General features: G+C 36.9%; 1 protein-coding gene across 4 annotated transcripts in view; it reads right to left on the bottom strand.

The window, feature by feature from the left end:
• The window catches only part of GOLGA4 (golgin A4), a 106106-nt gene that overhangs the window by 1052 nt on the left and 81764 nt on the right, over positions 1-23290 (bottom strand). For 3 of the 4 annotated variants that reach the window (XM_079934742.1, XM_079934744.1, XM_079934745.1), the window contains 7 exons: positions 21315-21428; positions 19140-19160; positions 18892-18960; positions 17319-17394; positions 14763-14866; positions 9763-9849; positions 2599-2661 (listed from right to left, as the gene is read on the bottom strand). In XM_079934742.1, the coding sequence (XP_079790868.1) occupies positions 2632-2661; positions 9763-9849; positions 14763-14866; positions 17319-17394; positions 18892-18960; positions 19140-19160; positions 21315-21428 (501 nt within the window). In that variant the 3' untranslated portion in view covers positions 2599-2631. The remainder of the gene's footprint in view (positions 1-2598; positions 2662-9762; positions 9850-14762; positions 14867-17318; positions 17395-18891; positions 18961-19139; positions 19161-21314; positions 21429-23290) is intronic. The other variant, XM_079934743.1, reaches the window with a different exon arrangement.

Here is a 23290-nt window from a genome sequence, read left to right as displayed (position 1 = left end):
ACAACATTGTAAAGCAACTATACTCCAATAAAAATTTAAAAAGAAAGGAAGGAAGGAGGGAGGGAGGGAGGGAGAAAGAAAAACCTTTTAAAGCTAACTTTCGTGAGATTTATTTTTTCAAGTTAAAGTAAAATTATATCAAGATTATATTCTATGGTATGAGGACTGAAGCAGAAATATTCTAAGTATTAAATCCTAAAGGAATCTTCTAAAAATTACTGTTCTTGGAATGACCTTTTAGTCAGCAGTCCTGGAAAGCAGTATTTTTAAGTGAAATCTGGAACTGCAACCTTTCAGCACATATTGAAGGCTACCAGGTCATGACTGCAGAAAGCCAGGAGTAAACATGCTGACATGGCAGAATCTCACAAGAACGCAGACTGGATTTAAGAGGACAAAAGGTTCTTCCTTTTTCCCTAATGTAATGATTTTTCTACATATTGCAGTTCTCCCAGGATGCCAGGCATGGTGGCGGAGGATAACAGCATTTTGGTGTGAAAAAGCTATGTATGCCTCGTGAAATTAACAAACTTAATTTTAAAACCGTAATCTGCTATGAAACATGATGCTAAACCTTCCTAAAAAGGTTTCTCTAATTAAGATGCTAAAAGCCAGTGGTCAAATCAAGTATGAGGTTAAAAATGCATAAAAATAAAATACCAAAAAAGATTAAGTAATAGAGACAAACTTTTCAAATATATTTTAGTTCTAGAGAGAGTATCAAGGTCTTCTCAACTTGTAAATGAACAATATAATCCACCACTCGTGATCTATCTCCAAGAGTTTACTATTTATAAAACTTGTTCAACATTCATGTTAGTCCTAGAAACGTAGAGAAGATAAGAAAAAGATCTCCTATGACATTTAAAACCCTTTGTCAGTTATTACTTTCAAACGTTAGCTTGCACTGTTGCAGGAAAAGAAGTTCATGCATGATTCAATAATGCTGCACAATGTCAATGTCATGAGAGACCCAAAAAAGGCTGGGAGAACTTTTCTAGTTCAAAAGAAACCTGAAGAACATGACGACAAAATGCGATGTGCAATCTTTCAATGGATCCTGGAATTTTAAAAATTATGAGACATTATTTGGAAAAATGTGGATATTTACTATATATTAGATAAGAGCATTGTGTTAATATTAAATTTCCTGAGAGTCGTAACTGTATTGTATGTAGGAAAAGGCCCTTGTTCTTAAAGATACTTGGTAAAGTATTTAGTTTATGTTTGCAAGTAACTGTCAAATGCTTGCAAGCACCATGTTTGCAAGCAACTGTCAAACGTCACAGAGGGAAAAATATATATGGAGAGAAAGCAAGAGTGAGAGCAAGTGAGAAAATTTGGCAAAATGTTGATAACTGGTAAATGTAGGTGGAGGGTATATGGATGTTCATTGTACTATTTTTACAAATCTTGTTTGAAATTTTTCAAACTAAAAGCTGAGGAGACAATCAATCAACGGAAATGCTACAGAGTATACCTCTCAAGTGATAAATGATACTATTTAAATGCAATAACAAGCATGATACAGTATTTATAATATTATAAACAAAGGTAAATGTTAAGACTTATTGAATTAGATTTGGGATTTACAAGACTAATGACAGTTTTAGAAAATCACTAAGGCAACTGACATTAAAAATAAAAATGAGATTCAAATGTAGGCAGAAAGGATATTTAAAGCAAAAACGTTAAAAAATGCTATATATTAACATTTTAAAACTTGATACTGTTAGTTGAACACTAGCTTAATAATCAGAGAACCTTTAATTTAATTATAATTAAGTTCTATAGATTGTGATACAGCTTATTTGTCACTTGTGAAAATTCTTGCAAAGTTTGAGGTAAAGACGTACCCTAAATTTTTAGGGGTGCTAAATCACACTAACAGCATGGATAATATGTGGAGGTGATGGGAGGGGTGTTTAAATGTGAGGACAGCCAACTGTGTCCAAACTTTTTAGATGCCTCCCCCTCATTGTAATAATATGTTAATTAAAAGCAGCCACATTCAATTAGAGCAGGCTGCCTAAGGGTCTCCTCCTCAGGACAAATGTGCTACTTCGTTATACTGCATGATCCCAGGAAGTAATAAAACTGCCATTTATTTTAAAATCAATTTTACTAGTGCTCATTATTTCAGATTAGCCTTGACTCTAAGAAGGCTTTACAATATTTTACATTCTGGATTCGCGAAATACAGCACCTTTATCTAGAAAATGATTTTTCATTTTTCTCTCATAATCTTTATTAACTTCAAAGACCATTCTTGAGAAATAAAAAACAAAAAGGAATATAAAATACATAAAGATTTTTTTGGATTCTTTAGCAAAATTTCAAAGACCAATTCTGAAACTTTCAACTACTGTTGAAAGAACTAAAATTTCCTAGAATTATGTAACATTTACTGGTGGTGATTATTAATCTATATATTATTAATCTATAAAGCAAAATTAACAGAAAATCCCTATATTAACCCATAGCATAATCATATTTTCATTAAACAAAAGAGCAAAAGAACTCCAGCATAATGGTTAGTATCATGCAATACATTTAATTTTTGCAGAAAAGACAAAAGACATATTATTCTTCACTCACCACATGCTAACTAAGCACAGACTGACGGTTTACTCAGAAGATACCACTGCGAGGTGAAGTATACTACAAAGCCAGGAAGAAAAAAAGCTTATTGGATTAGTTTTAAGACAACATAACACAGAGATTATATGTGTATATGAACTTCAAAGGATTAAACAGAATGTACTTAAATTTTTCTCACATCTCCCCAAATCAAGGGAGGATAGGCTTAGGAATCTGTAATAGCTCCCTTCCATCCTAAGTAAATATAACACTATGTAGTGGAGATTTTACTTGGAACTTTAATTTAAAAGTCTAAACAACACAATTAAAGATGTACTTTACACCTTCAGTACATATTTATATGCTAGACATAATTAAGTCATGATTATTTGATTTATAAAAGGATTTCTTTCATAATTCCATTAAAGCACACATTACAATTTGATTTACATAATTTCAATTTACCACCAAAAATCTGGGGGGAAATGTTGATGAATGTGAATACAGTGTGTCTATATGTTGAATCATCATTCCTAAAATATGTCAATTTTATCAATGAATAACTCTTGTATATCAACAGTATATACAACAGTATATACAACAGGAATGGTTTCAGGAATGATAACCCAAACCAAAGTTTCTATTCAAGGGGACCCAATCTCTGCAAACACACTTTTACTATAGCAACCTCCTTAAATAAATTCTATGTCCTATTTAACATGGTCATAAACCAAGATTATTAATTAGCTTCCTGATTTGCTTTAAAACAGCATCAGCAAAAACAGCTGTTTATAAAATCTGAGTCTATTCTTAGTGTAACCAACCTCAGAAGCATCATTTTATTTATCTTTTATATTTAATGTACAGTTAGTAAGGAACAGCAAGATCAAAAGACAAAGTAGAAAATATCTGCAACACACAACACAATAAGGCTAACATCCTATTGGAAAACTGGCAAAAGCATGTGAAATATATGTATGCTCCCTGTGTCTATGCTTGTTAAGTACTGAAAAACTGAAATAATCTAAGTGTCCATGGATAGGAAATTGATGAACTCAGCTGTAGGTCATCCATATAATCAACCAATCAAAGAATACGGTAAATCAGTTTGTAATGAGGTGGAATTATATAAAAATAAGTGAAAAAAGCAAGCCGTTGCATACTCTCATTTTTATAAAATAAAATACTTAAATGATAAAGGAATAATTACAAATACATAATTATAAAGCTGGGGGATGTTCACCACACCATTAGCAAACATGACCTTGGCAAGGTGGAGACAGCTGGGAGGCTGAAAATCATGAAGATCTCCCCTTCTATGTAATGTTTCTGAACTGTTTGCAATGTTTTTTCGCAATGATCACATATCATGTAATTCTAACAATATCAAGAGGTAAAACCACTTTTAAGATAACAAATATATGTTTTACACGTGCAGTGTTTTTCACTATGCATCATTTTTATGTGCATTTGTTTCTTGAATCCACCTTGCATGCATCTACTGAGACCACGCAAACGGAAAGGTAAACCTCAACTAGAATGGAGAACTTTTATACCTAACGATGCTGAAAAGTTCTGACGATTTTATTAATCTGGAAGAGATTTTTAAAATTTCAGCCAAAAGGAGAGAAGTCAGAAACATTAACTTAAGTACAAGACTGGTCTAGGGTAAGGACTGGTCAAGAACTTGACACAACACAAAGGATCAGCATGAAAGCAAAGCAATAACAAAGTCAACAGAAGATCAATCTTTAAAAATGACTAGAGTGGATGAGAAATGAAAACATTCCTAATCTTTCTCATCAGAATAGAACAATTTTCTTTTAATGGAGTCATCAAGAAAATAGCCATCCAGTTTAAACGTGTCATTAAGTTTGCTAACACTCTAAAGAGAAAAGTATATTCCTAGAAACACATTTTAAAAGAGATTTCTATATAACAAAAGAACCTCTCAATTCCAAGAGATGATTTAGCACCTGATTAAAATAAACTTTCTTACTGTAATTATCCTAAATAAATAACACTCTCTTTAAAAAAAAAAAAGTTTGATGGTGTACTTCCAGGGCAGTCTTATTCAATTAGACAAGCTAAAGACTTCCGTATTGCGACTTCCCTGGTGGCACGGTGGTTAAGAATCTGCCTGCCAATGCAGGAAACACGGGTTCGAGCCCTGTTCCAGGAAGATCCCACATGCCCCGGAGCAACTAAGCTCGTGCGCCACGACTACTGAGCCTGCGTTCTAGAGCCCGAGTGCCACAACTGCTGAGCCCACATGCCGCAACTACTGAAGCCTGTGTGCCTAGAGCTCGTGCTCCACAACAAAAGAAGCCACCGCAATGAGAAGCCCACGCACCGCAACGAAGAGTAGCCCCCTCCCCGCTCGCCAAAACCAGAGAAAGCCCGCGTGCAGCAACAAAGACCCCATATAGCCAAAAATAAATAAAATTAATTAATTAAAAAAAAAGACTTCCGTATTCACTCTTGCTCCCACCCTGAAACTCAAACATCCAGTCTACTCTTGCCATTTACACTACCTAAACCATCACAAACCAGGCACAATAAGCTAAAAACTGAGAGGAGGGAAGAGGCTGCTCTAGGGAACACAAAGGTATGTGCATTTGGTATGTGCACTTTCTGTAACTTCTGCCTGCTGCATGTAAGACAATTTTTTCCCACTTGAATGAAATCTAAAACTTTAAAATTTACAACTAACTTAATACTTTAGAGGGAAAAAAACCTTAGAGATAGAATAATCCAACATACTTGTTTTAGCAATAAGGGCCAGAAAGATGCAAAAGGTTTGCTCAAAGTCACACAGGGGCTGAGCTGTTGAGGGCTAGCTCTCACCAAGCAAAGCTGCATGTGGTGGCACTCAGAGGTGCTGAAACTGGAGATGGGACATGTTTTGAGCTGGTTTCATTCTATAAAGTGACCTGACTGTTGTAGTGAGGTCTTTCATGGTTTATCTTACACACATTATTGGTTTACCTTTCCAAGTCTCACCTTCTCGGAATGATTCGTTCTACTCATCACTACATGTGGCTCAGGAACCACCACCACCAGCCCCACCGTGATCACAAAACCCCAGTGCGGGCACTATACGTATTTTGGTTCTCCAACAATCCTAACAAGATAACGTTAGTTTTGTGAAGAAACAGAGGCTCTGAGACTTGTGTGTGCACGTTCTTTAACTTCTACCTGCTGCATAGAAGATAATTTTTTCCCACTTGCAAGAAATCTAAAACTTTAAAATTTATAACTAATTTAATACTTTGAGGAAAAGGAACCTTAGAGATAGAATAATCCAACATACTTTTGTGAAGAAACAGAGGCTCTGAGACTTGTCAAATGAAGGACTAGTATTCCTTCTCTACACATTGTGACCCTCAAATAAACCAGACTTTACTTATGCTCTATAATTTACTCTTACTTGACAGATAATGGTTTGTCATCTATGAAATACATTCTTCAAATTAGGTTAAACTCTGAAACCACTTGTTAAATAATAACTGTTGTATTCTGTAGTGGGGTTTTTCAAATAAACAGTATAAAAGTCACTAAGGAGAGGGGAGATACGGTAAAGAGGGGACATACTGAAAAATACCTTACCAGCAGTCATGGACAGTTTTCGATCAATGCCACAAAGCAAACATATAATCATTAGGGTCATAAAGCAAAGTTTTTAGGAAGTATCCCTCCTCTCATACCTGTTAAATAACGTAAATGCTGACGTGGCTGCACACTCTCAGCAAAAAGTGCAATCCACACTCTCTCAAGCATCCCAAATACTAACGGACAGGGGAGGGAGCTCTGCAATATGACGGGGTTTGTTTGGTTTACTTATACCAGCTTTGTAGCCCCCAAACCTACAATAACAAAATAGTCAATACTGTTGATTTTTAATAGAGGGGAAACTGTAGCTGCGGTTACAACAAATTACAGAAATGGTCCATCTGGAACATATATTTAAAACTAATGTGAGTAAATAGCTTTTAAACAATTATTTAATAAAACCCTAAAAAGCTCTGCGTTCTACACATATAGGTATCTTTCTATTGGATACTTCCACAGAAAAAGAGAAGTCACTATTCTTAGCAGTGTTTTGCTCTAATCAGCTACAGTTCATTGGGGTATGAAACAAGTTATAATTTCTTTAGGAGGCTTGTTCAAAGACAATGATTCTTACCACTTATTTTATGAATGACAGCAATCTTAAGGCAAATGTGACTTATGTTTCAACTTTCTCAATCAACAGTAATCTTAATTTTCCATCAAATAAGGAAACAATCATGAGTCACTCTATCTTGTACCAAAAATCTCTTTATGCTGACAAAAGGTGACTCAAATTGATAAGTCATCTTTGGGATCTCCCTCACTTCATGCTCACCATAACTTAGTTCATCTTTCCTAAGCATCTATTTTTATTATTTGAATTACATTACTTAAGCATATCTTTTATTCATGTATGAATGAAGATGCTACCCCTTCCCCCTAAAATTAAAGGTTCCACAAGGGCAACAATCGTATCGTCCATGTCTTCAATTTTCCTACATTTGCCATAACAAGTAAGATGTTACAGAAAAAAAACAAACAAACTTTTTGGCCAACCCAACAGAAGAGAAGTAGGTGACTGTCAACTGAACTCATTCATTAAGCCAAAGATAATGATGGATGAGACTCTGCTTAAAATAGTAGTAGAAAAAAAAAAAAAGTAGTGGAAAGAGTGGGACTTTCTTTCTGGGCAGGTCAGCCTCTGGGATAAGGAAGGATTATTTCAGGAAGTCAGTCACCACTTCACCCCTATCTAGAATGAATACCATTTTATTCACAAAAGAATAGTGTAAAGCTTTTCAAAGATTTCTTTTTAATTAAACTTAAGAGGGCTTCCCTGGTGGCGCAGTGGTTGAAAGTCCGCCTGCCGATGCAGGGGACACGGGTTTGTACCCGGGTCCGGGAAGATCCCGCATGCCGCGGAGCGGCTGGGCCCGTGAGCCATGGCCGCTGAGCCTGCGTGTCTGGAGCCTGTGCTCCGCAACAGGAGAGGCCACAACAGTGAGAGGCCCGCGTACCGCAAAAAAAAAAAAAAAAAAAAAAAACCTTAAGAAAGAAACTTTTCCATCCACCTTAAAAGGTTTTTAGATGGTTCACTATTTACATGTAATCAATTCGATTAGTTTCCTTCAAGACAAACCAATCTAAGGCTGTATGTGTGTGTGTGGGGTGAGGGGGAATGTTTCCTACCACATTTGCCAAAGCAGTGACTTAGGATGAGTCTATACTATATTCTAAATCCTGACAAAATGTAGCCCAACAGTAAGATGAGAGGTTGGCTATATCCCAACATCAAGATAAAAAAGAGGCTACAGGAGAATGAATAAAGATAATAAAAGCTTTCTATTTACATCCATCATTTTAAAATATTTTCTTAAACTGGACTATAATGAAAGAATTGTGTCAACGGGCTCAAACTGCATTGGAGATTTTTATTTTCACAAACACACAGTTGTTTACTCAGTGAAGAGGAAAACCACTCTGAGTGGACTATAGATTATAGAATTGGATGTTTTGCTGTAATTTAAAACAACATTCTCTCTACTGATGAAGGGCATACATTATAGTTACATACTTCTTTATCAAAAATATCTATAACCAGAAATAACTACAGAGGTATGACAATATTTTTCAGACCACTAGATACCATGGAGAAATGCTTCACCAAAAGAAACAAAGGCTAACCAAAATAACCAACTGTCCCAGAAAATATACAATAGGTAAATAATACAGTATACATGGAGTATTGGGACAAAAGTCAGGGATGCTGGGATGACTTTAGAGGAAGCCAGAAAGAGGTCAGAACATGCAAGGGTCAAAGGAAAGGAACTTCATAGATGGCTGATAAGTGCTGGGGTTATTTAGCCTGGAAGGTAAAAGCCCTCCAACCAGGCCATCTGTGGGTTCTTGGTTGAGTTCCATGGATTAGAACCAGAACAGATTGGTGACCACAACAGAAAGGGAGACTTGGGATCAAGATAAGCCAGAATTTTTGTAAGAAACACACAGTCTGTAGAGATAAGATAGGATTTTTTTTTTTTTTTTTTTTTTTTTTGCGGTACGCAGGCCTCTCACCGCTGTGGCCTCTCCCGTTGCGGAGCACAGGCTCCGGACGCACAGGCTCAGCGGCCACGGCTCACAGGCCCAGCCGCTCTGCGGCATGTGGGATCCTCCCGGACCGGGGCACGAACCCGTGTCCCCTGCATCGACAGGTGGACTTTCAACCACTGCGCCACCAGGGAAGCCCAAGATAGGATTCTTAAGGGTAATTACTTATTGACTTAGTCCTTCTTACTGGAGATACTCAGACATGGGCTAACCCATCACTAAAGAGTAGATCTTTGTTTGATTTAAATAGGAGAGTGAAAAAAACAGCAGTACTGGGATCATGAAATAGGTAAAGAAATTGGGGGAAAGATGTGGAAGAGCTACAGGCTATTAGCAAGACAAGAAAAGGAAGCAGAAAGAGACAGCTAAGGGCCAGACAGGAAAACAGCACAAATTTCATACTATGCTTAGAATGGATCTTCTTACTGTATTATTGGTTCAGCACAAAAAGAAGTTAGGCAAAGGGAATTTTGCATAATTTATGAAGTGTGTGTTTGTTTCATTTCAGTCACAGCTGACTTGACACAAAGGTTTCTAAGAATTCAGTTATCTACATTTCCCTTGCAGGGTATATGTCAAAAGCTCAAAAAATGCTTAAACTCTTATATCAGAATTATTGTATTTAGAAATTAAGTGAAGTAGAATAAGGAATTGTAATCTACAAAACACCTAACGTCATGATATCATTCGGTTTAAAAAATTATTACTGGATATACCAGAACAAATGCCTTTTCCATCCTTCCCATAAAGAGCCCAAGTTCCAGAAATCTCATATAGCACATACTGGTGCCAACCTCATATATACTATTAAATAAGACTCTTCTTTCCTTGAGAACATCCATTCAGATCTGCCCTCAGTTTAATTTTCTTAATGTAGTTTCACTCTCATTTTTCAGGCTATAGTACAATAAAGATGAAAACTTTTAAATTTCTCTTACCAACTCAAAGTCTCTGTAAATGAGACAGAATGTAAACGGATGAGATAAAGTTGTCTTCTATTTGTAGCCTATTCTTTAAGCTTACCATGAGCCGAGCATCTTCTCTTTCCAAAATTTTCTGAGTCTGATCATCAGGGAACTTCAGTACAGTGGTTATAACCTTTGCCATGGTCTACAAAAAAGACAAGAGACGATCACTAGACAGTGGAGCAGATGGGTCTCACCCCATTCTGACATGTTCTGCTGGTGGAATTCTTTAGTGCTCTCAATGGAAGCCACGACCAAAGAAGTATGATGTGAAGGTACTGGTCAAGGAAATAACAGCCAATGCTAGAATATCAATTTGAAAGGATCCCTCACAAGGTCTGGGTTGATATTATTTTAAGAAGATGTATTTACAATAGCATGAAGCTATATACAGTTCTAATGCTCTTGGCCCTCTGTCTTATTAAAATGAAACTTTATTACTCATTCATTTTATAATGCTTTTTATTTGTAGAAATCTACCTAGTAAGTGATGTATTGCCAAAACATATGCTCTAAACAATCAGATTTAGAGACTCCCAAGTTCAGCTTGAACTAAATCACATCATATATCTCATAAACACGGGCTACTGCATGAACATGAACATGCTTATAGGTATTTTTTAATACATGCAGCACATCAGCCTAATAGAAATACAAATTACATTTTAAATAAACACAAGATGTTTTGTTTGGTAGAAAACAGGATGAATCAGAACATTACACATGGTGGCTTGCAAACAAGATCATAAACTGTGCAGATCTCAATAAATATACCGTAAGTCAGACTGTCACCCATAAGCTCGTGGAAAATTCTCGTCAAAGGTTGAAATTCCCTATTTTGTATCAAGATGAGATGGTTTGAGGGAGACAGAGAGGAAAGAAGATACCACTTATGAAATAAGTAGGATAACAAGTTCAGTGCTTACATACAAATTCAGGTACTAGTGCTCTCCTGAGGATTAGTAGTAGTACTACTTACTGTAGTGCTACAGAGGATGGAAGGCTCACCAGAAAGCTGATCTAACATTCTTTGTTCATAGTTACAAGACTGTGTGTGTGTATGGCAGGGCGGGGAAGAGTGTGTGACTACAGAAGGTCACTGAGCAAAAGATGACATAATAGAGTTAACTAAAATTTTAGGAACACACATCATTAGAAAAAAAGTATAATTATTTCCAGGAAGGAAAAGAACTAACATTTAAAAAAATTCTTATTATGTGCTAAGCCTAGGCAAGGCATTTTACATATTTCTAATATTTATTTCAACTAGCAGATCAACTAATACTATTCCTCAACCACAAACCCCACAAAGAGCAAGATTTTAGTTTCAGCCCTCCTTCCTTCCTCATCCTTTAAATTGTATTGCCTAGACAGAACAGAATCTTCTGTGCTAAACTGAAGTCTAGAAACCAAGCGTATATGTGGCATGAAATGGGAAGAGAAATATGAAGTAGCAACTATTTCAATATTCTTTTTATTAGCACTCTGGAAATTTTAAATGGTTTCTGGTATACTATCTATGAAGACTGTTTTTAGGAAGTACCAAAAATCTAAAATTCAGGGATTCACAATTATAGGGAACATTTCTTTAATTTCAATAGCTTAACAAGTTCAGAAACCCAAAATCCCATTTATATTCACTATGAAACTGCATAGTGCACATCAAGGCACAAACATGTCTGTCAAAACAAAAACAAAAAAAAACAAAACAAAAAATAAATCCAAATGTGGCTAGTTGTCTCTTCACACTTCTAGACAATGTTAAATAGGAAACCCACCTCTAAATTTATCACTGATGCAGCATTTGCAGTTGATTACCTAGTAAAGACTTAAAAGCTCTTCCCTGGCTTGTCAGAAAACACTTTAATGGAAAGCCCAGGCTCTCTGCTGAACCTTGGGAAAGAAATCAGACTGTCTACTCTACGTACAATATCCTTAGGTCCTGGGAAGTAAGGAAAAGTTCAAATGAGCCACCTGGTTTAGAAGTGGCCTCTCCTGCCATGTTTTCTTTAGTGAGAGTCAGTAAAGGGTAGAATGAGAAACACTTTCTATTGAAAAGGAGAACAGGCTGAATTTAAGCATCAAAAATAGCATGGAGGCTCAAAACCCAAGAAAAAGAAAGTGCAAGGACAGAAGAAAGAAGGGGAATTTACTTAACTTCATACTATAAGAATGTGTATCACATATGTGGTCTTAAAAAAAAATCATCTGCCTCATCAAATAGGGAACACTGTGTGCAAAAGCAGATGAAGAAAGACAGGTGGGATGACATACAGATCCTACTGGACAAGAAACAACGGCAGATGGTGATCAAATCACAAAGGCCACAATATACTCTGGCTTGTTCTAAAACCACAACCTGGTCTCCATTTCAAATTCTTTGTGAATGTATGGAAATTAGGCAAATCAACAAATGTCTAAAAATAGCTCTGATTCTGTCAACCCCTGCTCAAAAAATTTCAGGGCTGCCCCCCAACAACCTACAGGTAAAACTCTGAGAACACTCCAGGCCCTCCACACCCTGCAGCCCTAAGCAGAGTCACTTCCACCTCATAGAGCTGGTATTTTAGTTGGAGCGGACTACATGTCATTCCAAAGCCCACACTCAATTTCCTGTCTTGGACTTTGTCTGGGCTTTCCTCCTCTCTGAGCTCATCTATCAAAATCTCTGCCCCCTTGTAAAGGCCTGTATATACATCTCCTTCTCCATGATGTCCTTGAACTTCCCACAAGTAAACATGAGGACACTGTGCTATGGTCTGCATCATACTGTGCTTAGTAAACAGCTCCACTTTTTCACTATATGGTAAACACCTTAAAGTTAGGGATGGTGTAAATTTTCATCTCCTTATCCATCATGGTGATAAACAAAGGACCACATACAGTAAGTGCTCAATAAATATGAAGTAAATTAAACTGAATATCTACTGCCAATTTTCAATATTGACTTATAAAATGTGATGGCAGAATAAAAGACTACTCAGTCTTGGTAACCAGAAAAGCACACTGAATGCTGAAGATAAAGAGAGCCGCCTCAACACAGATTCCCAGCCATGTGTTAGCTGGGGCTGCCCAAGCCTCAAGAGCGTCCCTTCTAGCTGTCTCCCAAGTCACAGCCTAGGAGGAAATGCAGAGCCCTGAGACCTGGCTGAACTGGTACCACTCCAGAATGTATCTCATGCTGGGCTGGGCCTTTCTCCAGGACTCAAACTCTGTAGGGATCTCACCCCACACAGGCTCACAACATCCAGAAGATACAGGCTGAGGCAGTCACACTCTCTTCATTTTGCAAATCGAAGACTAAATAATTTATTTAGCAACAACTCTGGGATGATAGCTTTAGATTCAATGAATAAACCAGAGTAGCTGAAGTTCCTGAAAGGCTACTGTTCATAAAGAAATGCTTTTCCCCCTTCCCTGCAATAACAAGGTAACTTTAAACTATCTACCCCACCTCAAATACAGGCTGCTATCCAATCAGGACATAGTAAGAGAAAGTTACATTTCATTGGCTTTGTTTTTTAAAGATAAGGAGAAAATGAGTTTTAGCTAGCCTCTGAATTAAAAAAAAAAAAAAAGTCCTTAAGAATAAAGGTACTGAATTACTGTGAATTAATATATCCCGCCTATGATTCATGTTCAGGATCACACTAGATATTACTTTAATTTGAACTATCTGATACAGTGAAATTAGACTTCTATAGTGTCAAGGATTCAAACGACTTCTAGCCCTATAGCTCCTGGTGTTTAGCTGAATCTACGATTCATAATAACCTCTTTTTTTTTTAAAATAAATTTATTTTATTTATTTATTTGGCTGTGTTGGGTCTACGTTGCTGCGTGCGGGCTTCTCTCTAGTTGCGGCAAGTGGGGGCTACTCTTTGTTGTGGTGCGCGGGCTTCTCACTGTGGTGGCTTCTCTTGCTGCGGAGCATGGGCTCTAGGCGCGTGGGCTTCGGTAGTTGGGGCACATGGGCTCAGCAGTTGTGGCTCGTGGGCTCTAGAGCACAGGCTCAGTAGTTGTGGCGCACGGGCTTAGTTGCTCCGCAGCACGTGGGATCTTCCCGGACCAGGGCTCGAACCCATGTCCCTTGCATTGGCAGGTGGATTCTTAACCACTGCGCCACCAGGGAAGTCCCCATAACATTCTTAAGAGATTTTATGTCCTAATTTTTAGGTCTTAAATATATTTACCAAATCAATTCCTGAACTGGTTTAGCACTCAGTAACCCCCACAGACCCATAAATTAAAACACTGATAATTTCTTAGAAAACTCATTATCCCATTCTCAGCCAACATATAAGGACAATGTAAAAGTTCATGAAGGTAAAAAGTTGAAACAATATCAGAAACAGAAATTGCTTCAAATGAAAAACTTTGAGAAAAGGCTCATGAATTTCCCTAAATGCAATCAATTCAATTAAAGATATATTTACAAAATGTCTGATATAAGGCTCTTTTAAAAACACTGCTGGGGATACAAATAACAGTAAGACAAGACTCTATACTCAAGGACCTTATAATAAATTTAACATTCTAGAAAACAAATTAACCAAGCATTATTACTTACACAGTGTGGTTATTTTTAAACAGTTAATATTCCATATGTGCAAGAGTAACTTTCTTACAGTGACTAAAGTAAAATATTTCTAAATATCCCTACATAGTCATTCTTAATTAGGACCATTTCCAATACTAGCCACGCTATCCTCACGTCTCCATGAAATAGTCTCCATCTATTCTCCTACCTCTAAGATTTGAAGTCAAAAGAACAGTCACATGCTTCACAAAGTATTAAGTTAATGAAATTTTTGTTTTTATTTTTTAGCATCATCCACCAGTATTTTCTAAATTAATATTTTATAAATGTAACAAATATAAGCAAGATCTGCCAATTCACTTTTGCAAACAAAGAGCAATAACACAATTACCTATTGCTTACTATCAGCATGTATGGTCTGCTAATAGTAAACATACAACATCAATATGTGTATTAAAAATGGGACATATTTCCTTTTAAATTAAACCACATGCCAAATCACCAGACATGATTTATACCTTAGTCTCACGACCCATCATATACTCAAAAAGCACTTTTCGCAAATACTCAAACTCAGTAGGTTCTCCAAAGAGCGAGACATCAGTATGGTACAAACTGCGACCTGTCAAATAAAAAAAAAAACAGATCAAACTGTAAAGACAAAACCAGATAAGCGGGCTTCCCTGGTGGCGCAGTGGTTGAGAGTCCGCCTGCCGATGCAGGGGACGCGGGTTCGTGCCCCAGTCCGGGAGGATCCCACGTGCGGTGGAGCGGCTGGGCCCGTGAGCCATGGCCGCTGAGCCTGAACATCCGGGGCCTGTGCTCCGCAACGGGAGAGGCCGCAGCAGTGAGAGGCCCGCGTACCGCAAAAAAAAAAAAAAAAAAACAGATAAGCTACTTATTACTTAGAAAAAGACAAACTAAAAGACAATCAAAGGAACAAAGAGAGAGGCATCACTCTTGTATTAACTGTGTTACATTGTAAGTATTGTACTGCATTACATTACATATACACTAAGCATTCCAGTTGGTATTTTTCCCTTGGAAGAGAAAACAAGAATTATTATAGCAATTTTATTTCTCACGTTCCCCCCATCCTCAAACTTCTTCTTCATCTTTCTGGCATGGCAATTTAAAAAGACTAGACCTATGGGCTTCCCTGGTGGCACAGTGGTTGAGAGTCCGCCTGCCGATGCAGGGGACACGGGTCCGTCCCCTGGTCCAGGAAGATCCCACATGCCGCAGAGCGGCTGGGCCCGTGAGCCATGGCCGCTGAGCCTGCGCTCCTCAACGGGAGAGGCCACAACAGTGAGAGGCCCGCGTACCATCAAAAAAAAAAAAATACTAGACCTAGGGAATACAAAGATTCCTCAGAACTGGTATTTCTTTCCTAAATATTATGTGGTTGGCTTCAGATATCCTACAATGACTAAAATGATCATTTTTATTTTGTTTAAGAGTTTAGTAACTCAGAATAGTATTCTAGATTTTCTAGTATTCCAAACCTGAAAGCACTGAAGTTTAAATCAAGTTTTCTAAACAGTTCTGAAACACAATGTAGATAAAATAACTTGAAAATGCATGAAATAATAATGCCAATATAGTGGTTTTCAGATACTTTGATTCAACATCTTAAAAAGACTGTCGTATAATTTACAGTTCATCTATTAATCAAGCTCCATTTCAATCTAAAACTAAAGAATAAATACAGTTCAGGTATATGAAGTCACACTGTGACAAACTTTAATTTGAATAAATTCAAAATTATGCATTATGTGAAGTCTATACTTGCATCCACTTCCAGAAGTATGGCACACTAGGTAATCTGAAAAGCCTTCTGCACCAAGAAACATCTAAAAGCATAGCAAAGAGATTAATGTGCCAATTCAAACAGACTGCTTGGATTGTTGACAGGATTAGATGAGTTGATAGACAAAATGTGTTTTATAACAATGCCTGATACTTAGTATTATATATGTGTCAGTTATTTTAAAAACTGTACATATGTGTTCATTTTACAATTTAAAACTGAGAAAAAAGGAAAATTAAGTATGAAATTCTTAAGTTGAAACTAAAAAAAAAAAAAAGAATCAATACTATTCCCTATGCACGGCTGGGCACTGATTTAGCAGTTCTATGCTAAGAATCACATATGTTGACTTAGCTATGGCAAACAGTCTTTGTAGCAGGAATTTTCTCTGCAATGAGCCATAGGAAACTCCCAAGTTGGTTTTCTCTTCTTTTTGAAGTGTGTTTTGGAAAGAATCTAAAGAAAGTCCTTGTTTAATTAAAAACTGTATAATGTCTTATGTTATTTCACAACAGTAAGAGCTTTCAAAAACACAAAAGAATGTGAAATGGTTTAGATTCATGCCCCAGTGCCTTCCATGAAAAAGCAGAAAGGTTTACAAAACATTTAGCAAAATAAAACTATTCTTAATGCAGTGAGGCAGTGAAACTGAGAATGGGAAATTGTTAGATTATTCAGAGATTATTTGAAGTCATGACTATTTCAAGGGAACAACTACATAAAGACTCAAGCTCATCTTTAGAATCCTTTGTAAGTGGCATACATAACTTAAGTCAACAGAGTAATACTTCCAAATCATCCTTCCCCACCTTGAAATAAATACTTTTATGAATTATTTTCTCCTTAAATCCTGGTTTAAAAATAGCAATTACAGCATTATTGTAATAGTAGAAAACAGAAGCATCTAAAATATGTAACTCTGAGTTTGTATGGGTATATATAGTGGATTACATAAACGTCTGGATACACACAGAAGAGTCTGGAAAAATATATGTAAATTGTAAACTAGGTTCAGCTGGAGAGTGGAGAATGAAGTGGAAACTTGCAGTTTCACTTAAAATGGCAGCATTTTTTTTTACAACAAATATGCATTAATTTTTAGATTACTACCATTCTTGCCATAAAACTAGTTGTTACTGGTGAATTACAAAGGTAAAATACATTCCTTGTAAAGAATGAGATTAGCAAAGACAAAAATGAAAATCATCCAGAAGTCCACCAATACAAGATAATCATAGATAACATGATGAGAGATCATTCCTACCTTTGTAAGGTGTCCCCACAGTTGTTGCATATACATTCTTTTCATATTCCTTCAAACGATCTTCTAAATTGTGAATCTAAAAATAACAAATATTCCAATCATATCATAAGATTCATATGGAAATCATATGTAAAAAAAAAACTGCTGTAGCCACTAGATTTTCTTAATGCTGAATACAGGATATAGGCCAAAAAAAATTAATACATATGGTTTCTTAGATATGACACCAAAAGCAGAGACAACGAAAGAAAAAACATATAAAATGTTTGTGCCTCAAAGGACATTATCAAGAAAGTGAAAAGACAACCCACAGAATGGGAGAAAATATTTGCAAATCATATTATCTAATGAGGGACTTATATCCAGAATATATAAAGTACATTTACAATTCAACAACAACAAAAAACAAATGACCCAACTTAAAAATGAGCAAAGGATATTGCTCCAAAGAAGATATACAAATAATAAGATGCTGAACGTCACTAGGGAAGTACAAATTACAACCATAATGAGATATCACTTCATAGCAACTAGGATAGTTATAATCAAAACACTTGCTGGGGAAGATGTGGAGAAGTTGAAATTCTTATACTTTGTGGTCAGAATGTAAAATGGTGTCCACAATGTAAAACCGTTTGATGGGTCTTCAAAGAGCTAAACATATAATTACCATATGATCTAGCAATTCCACTCCTGAGTACATAACCCAAAGAACGAAACAGGTATTCAAACAAAAACTTGTAAACAATGTTCCTAGCAGCACTATTCACAATAGGCAGAAGGTAGAAACAACTCAAACATACATCAACTGATGAATGAGTTAACAAAATGTGGTATACCTATACAATGAAATATTACTCTGCCATAAAAAGGAGAGGTACTGATATATGCTGCAACATGAATGAACCTTAAAAACATCACGCTAGGGCTTCCCTGGTGGCGCAGTGGTTGAGAGTCTGCCTGCCGATGCAGGCAACATGGGTTCTTGCCCCGGTCCGGGAAGATCCCACATGCCGCTGAGTGGCTAGGCCCGTGAGCCATGGCCGCTGAGCCTGCGTGCGTCCAGAGCCTGTGCTCCGCAACGGGAGAGGCCACAACAGTGAGAGGCCCACGTACCGCAAAAAAATAAATAAATAAAATAAATAAATAAATAAAAAATAAAAAGCTCATGTATTAATATGATTCTAGTTATATAAAATACTCAGAATAGGTAAATCCACAGACACAAAAAGCAGATTTGTGGTTGTGAAAGGCTGGGGGGAGGAGGTAATAGGGAGTGACAGCTTAATGGGTATGGGGCTTCCTTTTGTGGGTGATGGAATGTTCTGGAACTAGATAATATGAATGCAAATGTTCTTGTTTAAATATATGTGATCACAAATTTATAAAGATATGCTCTAGCACCTTCAGGTTTGAGAATAAAATTTCCTGTGTAAGACAAGATTGCAAAGTCAATTAATAAATGAGTATTAAATCCGTTCTTTTTTAAAAACTAGCTAAATGAGTTCCAAGAACATACTAATAGAAATCAAGGAAGTCATCTCAAAATAAAAGGCACCAATTAGACCTGTACCTGTTCTCTGAACTCTTGCTCTTTCAACTTTGAATCACTGATTAGAGTAGTCTTCTGTGCTAGTTGTGTCTGAAAGAACAAGAAGTCAGATCTGAGATGCATATGGGTTTCATCATTGCCTGGACACATTTCTATACTGCTTGGTAAATTTCTCCTGAGAACAAGTCTCTTTATGTTTTAACCTAAAGTACAGAATGCTCCTGAAAATGGACTACCTTCACTCAAATTCAATGAAAAACTAGTCTTACCTGTAGCTCCATAATTGTTACCTAAAAATGGAAAAGAAAAACAAATATTAGTGCATATAACAAAATCTACAAGAAATAATAAAATGGAGCAATATGAAATTACAAGGAAACAAAAATTTAGTGTTACAGTCTTAAGAGAGTGGTTAGATTTGAGATGAGACAACTTTAAATATTTGCTTTTAAACCTGGTCTATGCTGCTATACAAACTATTAAAATGTAAATATACATAAAGATAGGTAAACACACAAAAAAAATGACTGGAAAGTCACCTACCAAACTCCTAACAATGATTACCACTTGGGAAAAGGAGGTACCCACCAGGAAGGGTTTATCTATATACTTCTGTATTATCTGACTTTTTTTTTTTAACAAGCATGTATTCATCTATTATTTGTGCAATTTCAAAAAATTAAACATATTAACATCTATTTATAGCATATGGGCCCTTTAAGGAAAATTCTGAAGGACGATTTCTGGGAATCCACTCTACACAATAATCACAAATTATTTTCCATTGAACTCAACACTGACATGTAGTTCAAGATATCCCAGAAGCACCAAAAGATGCTCAAAAAGGAAAAGAATAAAAATTCATAAAAGAATAAAATAGAAAAATATTTTTTAGAGTAGAAATAAAAGTTAAGGATAGTTTCTCCTTTCTTATGCTACAAGGTAAAGGATTCAAAAGACCTCCTGAATATTAATTTCATAATGTTTCAATACTCTATGGCATCTTGACACAGGCCTCAGTGCCACTTTATGCAACATTAATACTTAATTTGATACTAAGGAAAAGAACATGTTACAGAGTAGAATACACTTATTTGGCTCATAGGAGGCAACATTTAATAGCACCAAGTATATTCATATTGTGACCAAATGGCAAAAAAAACCCACCTAAAATAATAGAACTAACTTAGTAGCTAGTAAAGAAAGAGAGAAAGAGTCAACTCAGCTTTGGTCGTTGCTAATAATCAAGATATATGTACCAAGCAGCACAGCATAGCAAAGCCTTTTATAAAGTCCTCTTCTCTCCATTTTGGAAAAGTGATCCATGTAATTGGTTGTCTATAAAATTGCTTTCTGGTCACTGACTTCTGTAATGAATCCTCTATAACTAAAGGATGAAGCCATGAATGTGTCCACCTTTCCCAAGACCCTTATGACAGAGCTATGAAGACCATACTGGAATGAGTGAGAACATTTTAGATGTACAACGGTACACTGCCCGGATTCTTGAATGGGGGCCCACAAGCCCTGTGGGTGTGCACTTGTTGGGGTGCCCAGCAGGACAGGAAGCCACAAGGTAAACATGGCCTTTCATAGCATCAGTTTTACTTAAAGATTGGGATTATTAAAAAAAGAAAAAAAAAAAAAAAGCCTGGATATGGAATGCCAGATCTCTTTGAATTCAGTGCAATTTTCCAAAATAATCGCATTGCATCTACAACTGGTCTGTTAACAAAGGAGAAAAGGAGACATTGTTTTTCTCAAAGGTATACAACTAAAAACATTTTTATGTAACTACAAATAAAGATATATTATAGAGCAGGGGTCCCCAACCCCCAGGCCGTGGAGCGGTCCACAGCCTCTTAGGAACCAGGCCTCACAGCAGGAGGTGAGCAAGCAAAGCTTCATCTGCCGCTCCCCATTGCTCACATTACCGCCTGAACCATCCTCCCCCCACCCCACCCCCTGGTCCGTGGAAAAATTGTCTTCCACAAAACCAGTCCCTGGTGCCAAAAAGGTTGGGGACTGCTGTTATAGAGAATGTAAAATTTATATGAATTCTTAGCACAAAATATAAAAATCTAAAATTATCATACTTTCTATGGACCATTTTTGGCTCTGCCCCAGGGCTATGAGGTTAACTCTCCTCTGCTGTTCTTTCCACAGGCAAGACTGAGAAGCACAGGTATCACAGAAACACCCTAGGCTCTGAAGTCTGGAAGACTGGTTTTATATTCTCAATAGAATATTTATTGTGTGAGCTTCAACATTTTATTTAACCTCTTTGAACCTCAGTTTCACTGTCTATAAAAGAGAGGCAGGAATCTCCCTCTTGAAAGTCTTTTGTTAGGATTAGATGAGGTAGGTAGGTATGTTAGTAGGCGAGCCAGTGAAAACGACAATGTTTTCAAGGAATGTATGGAGCCAAGTCCAGTTCCCCTCACTTTATCATTGCCAGGGTTCTCCTCCTGCTCTAGCCTTTGCTGGTATTTCTTCTGCAGCTCCTCAAGTTGAGTCTGTAGATCTATTACTTTTGCAGTCATTTCTTCTTCACGAGCCTTTAGAATAAAAAAAAATATTAACAAACATATCAAAAAGAATGCAGTAAAGAGGCAACATGATCTAGAGAAAACTACCTTTGTAGGAGAAACCAACACCTACACATTTTTGGAAACACAAACCACTGTTTTTACTGTGCTCTAAACACCTTCCTTCACGTCCCACTTTTAACTCCAAGCCCTTTTAAAAGCTGCTCACTCTTCCTAGGATGACTTTTCCCACCCTCAGTCCTCCTGCCCCCACCCCATAAAGCTCATCAAGCTGTTTCTTTCCCCTTAAACTAGGGTTCCAAGGTTTAAGCAACACTTAGGTGTATAACAGCGTTGTGACAGAACTAAAACAGAATCTCTGTTTTAAGACTTTGGCCTTTTCTACACTAGGATTTGATTTCCAGAAAATATCCAATATAAACTAGCTTTATGCACAGCACTGCTCAACCAGCTGGCAACTTACTGATCACAAGAAGTTGTGGAGGTTTTTTCTCAGCCCCTTGGGAAGGGCTGCACAAATCAAGATGGTTCTTTGCCCTAGTTAGCAAACCTGTACGTTCCCTTCACATCTGCCTGCAAACCATACCAGCAGTTCTTTGGAGTAAAATGTTCAACTAAAATCTATTTTTGAAAAAAAATTACTGTCCAATGTATTGGTAACTAACGTAATGTATCCATTTGCCCTGAACTTTGCAGAAAACAGACAAGGCTGCAAAAGTAATACATGATTTACTGGTTCAAAAATCCTTTTTATAAAATTTGGCATACAAATCATTCTCTCTTCTGTTCTGACTGCCCTGGTAAAAGGCTGTTGCCCACCCTTAAATTTTTTCATTTGTCTTGATAATTGCCATCGTTTGCTGTACAAAGCAGTCCAGACCTCTCCTTGCTCTTATAAATCTTGCAATAACCTTTTAGCACAACCTCTGTGCTAAAAGAATATTTGACATTGGAATATTGATCAGATTTGAGTAATGAAGACAGGACAAGTGCTTGCTGAGTAAGAGACTAAACAGGAAAACAGCCACAAGCAGCTATCTGATTTAAGAACCAAGAAACATCATTCTCAAAAACAAAAACAGGTCCCAAGGCACAAAATAAAGCAACAAACCACAAGACACCTCGAAAATCTAACTTTAAATACCACTTGTCATGAAACTTAGACCAACTAAAAAAGAACGAACCCCTTCTCTCAACATAAGCAAAGCAGGGGTATCTTGTAAATAGCCTCCTTCAACATCTGCCCAAGGCACTCTAACCCAGCCTCCACTCCTAAAACACCACTGATCAGAAACTACGGTAAATCTGTAACTGCCTGCAATCCTGGTTTACTTACTGTTTTCATTCTACCATCACATATCCTGTGTGGATGTCTGTGTCAGTGTGGTCTAGTCTTGTTTGAAAGGATCACCTCTTACAGCTACTTATTCAGTTAGGTCCAGATTCTGATATGACAATCAGCTATGCCTGACATTGCCTTTGGCAGCTGGGAGATACCAATAGAAAGCAAGCCCTCTAAGAATTGGAAAAGAATCCTTGACGTGTTGTTTCTAATTTAAGAAACAGTTCTATAATTTCCTTTGTAAAAGCTTTCTGTCTTCTTGAAGGGGGAAAGAAAGCAATACTGCTTGCTCTGAAGTAAAAACAGTAAGAAAAACTAAACTGAATATTTATGCACATACATGGAAATTATGTTTTAAAGACTATTATGCCAAAACCAAATCACTAAAATACAGTAAATGTCAAAAAGAAACCAGTTTTATATCTAATGTAGCTGTAAGAGCTACTCCCTCCCAGTGAGACTGCTCTGAGGTTGGGACGAAGGCAGTCAGCTCCCTTACTTGTGAGACTCAACTCCTTTCAGATGTCAC

This window comes from Stenella coeruleoalba (genome assembly GCF_951394435.1).
Source record: "Stenella coeruleoalba genome assembly, chromosome: 10".
Taxonomy (NCBI): Eukaryota; Metazoa; Chordata; class Mammalia; order Artiodactyla; family Delphinidae; genus Stenella; species Stenella coeruleoalba.
This window is presented reverse-complemented; position numbering and strand designations above follow the sequence as displayed.